Below are 6,495 nucleotides of genomic sequence, written 5' to 3' on the forward strand. Positions count from 1 at the left end.
AGGACACCCCCTGGGCAGCCCCGGGATAGCCTCGGGACAGCGCCGGGACAGCCCCGGGTCACCCCCGGGACTGCCCCGGTACAGCCCCGAGGCACCCCCGGGACAGCTCCGGGGCAGCCCCAAGGCATCCTCGGGACACCCCCGGGACACCCCTGGGGAACCCCCGTGACAGCCCCGCGGCTCCCCCGGCACAGCCCCGGGACAGCCCCGGGACAGCCCCAGGATAGCCCCGGGGTACACACAAAACAACACAAAACACAAAAACTAGAAAATAACCAATCTAAATCAAACAAACCAGTCTCCTCACAAACAGGAAATACACAAACCCCAAACATGAAATCAACTGTGTCCTCACTGTTGAAAAAGAAATAAGGCACAAAAGAAAAACAAAAATTGGTTCGACTAATGAACTAAATAACACTAGAAAAATGAGGGTGGAGGGGCATCCCTGAAGGGCCAGAAGTTGTGATCTGGCCCTAATAATCTGCTCCCGTTATAATATCGGTGTCATCGGCGGGCTGACCAGCAGATGGATCGAGAACATATTGGGAAATTCGGGGAATGTGTGGAGCCTTTTGGTATTTACCCTGAAGGGTCTTTGCATTGCAGCATCTCGGGCCTCTATATACTTTCACACGTCCTGTTGACTTTTTCGGGCCAGCCAAAGCTCCTCAAGAATGTCATGTTGAGTTAGCTCAACAAGAGAAATCATGCTTTCTAAACTAGATAAGTTACTGGACATCGAGTTCTTAGCGCTCGAGGGAGGTGTGGGATTGTTTGAGGAAGGTTGACTTGGTGTCTCTGTCGGGTCTTTATTAAAGTGGTCAAACCTGGCTCTCTTAACATTGCTTTCTTGTGAAATCCTAGCCACTGTAGCTGGAATAATCCTTTGAGCTATCTTCAGCCTTTTATCTCCACCCTCGAATACTACTTCGTGCATTTCACATAGCCCTGAAATCAGAGATGATAACCAAATGATCCCTACATCCAACCATTTAATGACTTCTTTCTTTACAAATTCCTTCATGATTGGATTTAGCCTTCTTTGTTGTTCCACAAAATTGTTGTAGCATTGCTCTAGCAAAATCTTATGCATCTATATGGATGGGCTGATTCCTTTGATATCTACACTTGTCCATCCTATTACTTTTTTGAAATTCCTCAACACTTCAAGTAACTTCTGCTCCTGGTCTTCAGTTAGTTCAGCTGATACAATAACTGGTAGTGTTTTTATTTCTCCCAAGAATGCATATCGAAGGTGGGATGGCAAACGTTTTAGCTCCAGGAATGGGGGTTCTTCTATAGATGGTCTAGGTGGTTTGAGCTCACGTTCGGATAGCCCCAAAGATTCAAACTGCCTTCCTCTAGCTATACCGGTTGATCTTGCTTCCAAACAAGGCAACTCACTACTCACTTCTGCATTTTCTTCTTCCAATTCTGCTAATGTTGTGATTTTTAGAAGGTCTTTGTAGCAAGCTTGCTCTAACTCCTTAAAAACAAAAGTATCAATCACATTCACAACAGAGCAATCTTCCACTTCATCAGGGGATCTCATTGCCTTGAGAACATTAAAGGTAACTTGCTCATCATTAACTCTCATTGTCAACTCCCCTTTTTGCACATCTATTAATGTCCTCCCCGTTGCTAGGAATGGTCTTCCTAAAATGATGGACACTTCCCTGTCAGCTTCATAATCCAAAATAATAAAATCAGCAGGGAAGATGAACTTGTCTACTTTCACCAGGACATTTTCAATTTTTCCTTCTGGATGAGCTAGAGATCGATCAGCCAATTGAAGAGTTACTATGGTTAGCCATGTTTCCCCGATTCCAAGCTTCTTGAAAATTGACATAGGCATAAGATTTATGCTTGCTCCTAAATCACAGAGAGCCTTGCCAAAGTAGTTATTGCCAATAGCACATGGGATGGTGAAACTGCCAGGATCTTTTAACTTTGGAGGGATTTTATTCTGCAAGATGGCGCTGCTTTCTTCCATCATTGCCACTGTTTCGAATTCTCCAAGTCTTCTTCTCTTCAAAAGAATATCCTTCATGAATTTTACATAACTAGGCATTTGCTCAAACGCCTCCACCAATGGAATGTTTATATGGAGTTGCTTCAAGACATGTAGAAACTTTTTAAACTGCTTATCTTACTGCTTCTTTTGAAATTTTCGAGGAAAAGGTGGCGGTGGTCTATCATTCTGCTTTTCTGCCAAACTTTACTGCAGCGTTGCTGTATGTTTTGCTGTAGATTCTGCAGCATCGCTTCGTTTTCCAGATTCTTCCACTTCTGCTTCCTTTTCCACTTCACCTTGGATTGAAGAGGGCTCTTCTCGACACTTGGGCTGTCTAGTCACTCGCTCTACTTCTCTCCCATTCCTCAGCGTAATAGCCTTGCAATGCTCTTTGCCTTCACGCCTAGGATCTTCGGTATTACTTAGGAGTGCGCCTGTAGGGCGACTTGTCAAGGCATTAGCTAACTGCCCCACTTGATTATCCAAGTTTCTCAATGAAGCTGCTTGGTTCTGAATCAGTGCTGACTGATTTTGAATAATGGCATCATTCTTTGCCATATACTCCTTTAACAAGTGCTCAATCGATGAGTATTGTTCTGCCGGTTGATGTCTTGACTGTTGTGGAAATCCAGGAGGATGTTGAGGGCATTTTGCTGTTGAAGTAGATGATGTCTTCTGCCCTTGAGAGTTCCAAGAAAAATTTGGGTGCTGCCTCCAACCTAGGTTATAAGTGTTGGAATACGGATTGTTGTTTTTGTTGAAATTACCCACATAATATGCTGATTCTGGATTGGATGGACAACTATCAAAGAGATGCTCTTCACCATATTAAGTACAAGAGACTATTGTAAACTGAGGAGAATTCACCCCCTGGTTCATTGATTTCAAGATACTTGCTAAGGATGACACGTGAGCGGTTAAAGCTGTCACCGCATCCACTTCCTGAACTCCGGCTACTCTCTTAGCTGCAGCTGCTCTCTCTGCAGGCCATTGATAGTTGTTATTAGCTATTCGTTCTAAAATCTCATAGGCCTCATCGTAAGTCTTTGCCAAAATATCACCATTGGCTGAAGCATCTACTATGGTTCGAGTTTGCCCTTTAAGTCCATTGTAGAACGTCTCCATCTGAATCCAATGAGGAATCCTATGGTGAGGTTATTTGCGCAACAATTCCTTAAACCTCTCCCGTGCCTCATACAAAGATTCCCCCTCATGTTGTTAAAATCCGGTGATGTCATTTCTAAGCTTGGCATTCTTAGTTGGAAGGAAATACTTCATCAGGAATTTCTCTGCCAAGTCATTCCACGTCGCCACAGAGTCCGAGGGTAGAGAGTTTAACCATACCCTAGCTCTATCCCTCAAGAAATAAGGGAAGAGCTTCAGTCTCAAACCTTCGTCTATAACCCCTGGAAGCTTAAAAGTATCACAGACTTCCATGAATAGCCTGAGATGCAAGTGGGGATCTTCAGTTACAATGCCACTAAATTGGCCTACTGTTTGCAACATATTGAACATGACCAGTTTAAGCTCAAACTGAGGTGCCTGTATCTCTGGCCTAATGATGCCAAGATTGAGCCCATGTAAAATCGGTATGGCATATTCTCTGATGGCCCTATCCATGTCATCTACCATGGCCGCCTGGTTAACTGGATTGTTAACATGTACGGGCTACCCCAGGTTGGCTGCATTGCCAGTAGCTTCCTCTGCCATTCCTTCAACAACTGCTAGACCTTGCTGCTCCCTTCTCCTTGCTAGGAATGTTCTTTCAATTTCTGGATCCAAGGGTAGCAAATCACGGTCTTGTTGTCGATTCATGCGAGAAGAAGAATATCTGAAATAGACGGACACAAAATTGTCAAGTAAAATAACGAAAACACTTGAATCTTACAAAGATCAACTATGATAACTGTCCCTGGCAACGGCACCAAAAACTTGTTGCGTGATTTATGTGCTCGCAAGTGCATGAGTCACCTCAAGTAATAAAGTGTGAGTAGAGTATCGTTCCCACGGAGAAAGTTATCAATATATTTTTCTTAATAAGATCCAATAAATGCAACATAAACAAATTTAATGGTTTGATTCAATTGCGAAGACTACAAGAATTGCAATAAACACGAGTAAATAAATGCACACTAAGTTATCAAAGGAGAAAATCAATCTATGTCAAAACTGGGACTCAATTTCTCCTTCCCTGCAATCTGGCTATTTATGCTATGACTTTTGCTACAGCAATGCTGTCAATTAACCTGAAACACAAATTTAGCATAAGAATCTTCCAATCTGGTTGTGATTTCGCCTCTTTACTCATATTTCAACATATTCCTATGAGAAATCTAAACATAGAGGTTAAGTTAAGCGTGGGTTTCAATTGGGCTATGTGAGGCAAGTGTATATTCCTATACTACTCGTAAATCAACTAGATTTCTCTGTGAAACTTAGCTAAACAACACATTGTTCAACATTGGTCTAAATCCAATCAACTTTCTAGCAAATTGAACTCACAATATTCTATTTAAGATGGCCAGTCAGTAAACAGAAATGAACAATAACATTTATATTGAACAAACTAGAACAACATCAAAATAGACAAAGTGAGCATAAACAATCGTTGATTACAGTTTCGAGTACTTTATCATCCCAGTCAAATAAGTTTAGCTCATACTGGCTCTGTTAATTTTAACAAAATACATAGCCATGAATTGAATACAGAGGAAGAGGAAAGATAAACCAAAATGAGGAGGACAACAGTAAAGATTAGGTGAAGCTTGGTGGATTCCTCCCGTGGCTTCACTCCCTGAGATTTCCAACAAAAAATGTGTGTCCTACGTACTTGTTTGCCTCCCTCTCTTTCTCTGGTCTTGTTTTCTTTTACTCTCTGCTGCATTTTTTCCTCTCTACGGGTCTCTCCTCTTACTTCCTTAATTGCTTCCTGCGGCGCCTCTCTTCTCTTTGAGTTTTCAGATGCATCCCTTTTTAGGGTAACCCAGGACGTTGAGGTGGCATGTTGGGTCCAGCTGACTAGGCACCAATTTCGTCTTATGTGTTTTGTGTCCTAATTCCAGTGCATGCTGTCACATTTTTGCTGCAGCATTTATCATCACAAAATTTGCAAATCAGAAACGACACTGTTTTGGACACATGTTAGCAATTTTCTTCAAAATTAACACAGAAACCACACACAAATGAATCTTAGTAGAATGCACCAAATGAACCCAAAAGTTGAGCAAATAAAGCAAAAAATTAACAACTAAACTTTGGATGAGCCAATTATACGCCTAGAAATGTCTAAAATAACTTTAATTCCTAAAGTTATCAGCATCCCCAAACTTAAAGTACTGCTCATCCTCGAGCAATGACACTACAAAGACAACAAAAAAAATGACACTATGATAATTCCCTTTTCATTCCTAAAAATCGTATATTAATTTTAGACTATAAAAGATAAGTAAAATTGTGAACTTTTGACCCATCCCGGCCCCCGGACGCCCCACTACGCGGGCCAGGGGTGTCCCGGGGATGCCCCGGGGGTGGCTCGAGGGTGCACCGGGGTGGTCCGCGTGTGCCCCGGGGGTGCCCCGAGGGTGCCCCTAGGGTGCCACGGCGATGCCCCGGGGGGGCTTGGCGATGCCGCGGGGTTGTCCTAGGGGTACCCCGGGAGTGTCCCGGGGGTTCCCTAGCGGTCTCCCGGGGGTCTCCCGGAGGTGTCCCGGGGATGTCCCGGGGGTCTTCCGGGGGTCTCCCGGGGGTCTTTCGGGGGTCTCCCGAAGGTCTACCAGGGCTCTCCCTGGGTTCCCCAGGGGTGTCCCAGGGGTGCCCCGGGGGTGCCAAAGGGGTGTCCCGGGGGTCTCCCGGGTATCTCCCGGGGCTTTCCCAGGGGTCCCCTGGGAGTCTCCCGGGGGTGCCCTAGAGGTGCCCCGGGGGTGTCCCGGGGGTGCCCCGGGGGTGTCCCGAGGGAGTCCCAGGGGTGTACCACTTTTTGACAATGCCTTACATTTTTTTTCTTATTTTTTGAGGCCTTTTTTTGCAGACATGCCCAAAAAAATGTAAGGATCGTGTCTGTAAAATTTCATACTTTTTTGACGAAAATTTTATTTTATTTTATTTTTCAAAGATGAAAAATAAAGAAAATCATAAAAAAAATAGAATATTCACCAAAAAATGGTGCCGCTTATTGTATTAATTCCTAAAAATCGTATATTAATTTTACAATGCAAAACATAAATAAAAATGTAAATTTTTTACCCATATCGGCCCCTGGGCGTCCCACTACTCGGGTCGGGGGCTTTTTGGCAGCGTTTTATTTTTTTGTCACTTTTTGAGGCCTTTTTTTTTGCAAGCATGCCCAGAAAAATGTCAGGATCATGTCTGCAAAATTTCATAATTGTTTGAAGTCAATTTTATCTTATTTCATTTTTTAAAAATGAAAAATAAAGAAAATCATAAAAAATAGAATATTCATCATAAAATGGTGCCGCTTA

At 43.3% G+C, this 6,495-nt stretch overlaps 1 protein-coding gene and 1 non-coding gene across 2 annotated transcripts; one reads left to right on the forward strand and one right to left on the reverse strand.

Annotated features, from left to right (window-relative positions):
- Nucleotides 1-1,096: 1,096 nt before the first annotated feature.
- Nucleotides 1,097-2,074, reverse strand: LOC112094726. Its single transcript, XM_024176386.1, has one exon. The coding sequence runs from the start codon at nt 2,072-2,074 to the stop codon at nt 1,097-1,099; it is 978 nt and encodes a 325-aa protein (XP_024032154.1).
- A 1,084-nt stretch (nt 2,075-3,158) lies between these two features.
- LOC112094728 lies at nt 3,159-3,265 on the forward strand. Its single transcript, XR_002903657.1, has one exon. It is a non-coding gene; the product is annotated as a small nucleolar RNA R71 (small nucleolar RNA).
- The last annotated feature ends 3,230 nt before the right edge of the window (nt 3,266-6,495 follow it).

The sequence above is a fragment of the Morus notabilis genome, unplaced genomic scaffold (assembly GCF_000414095.1).
Source record: "Morus notabilis unplaced genomic scaffold, ASM41409v2 Scaffold568, whole genome shotgun sequence".
NCBI classification, from domain to species: Eukaryota; Viridiplantae; Streptophyta; class Magnoliopsida; order Rosales; family Moraceae; genus Morus; species Morus notabilis.

What these genes read in the sequence shown, in the direction of transcription:
- LOC112094726 (XM_024176386.1), bottom strand. Translation starts at nt 2,074, where the DNA reads ATGCCTAGTTATGTAAAATTCATGAAGGATATTCTTTTGAAGAGAAGA.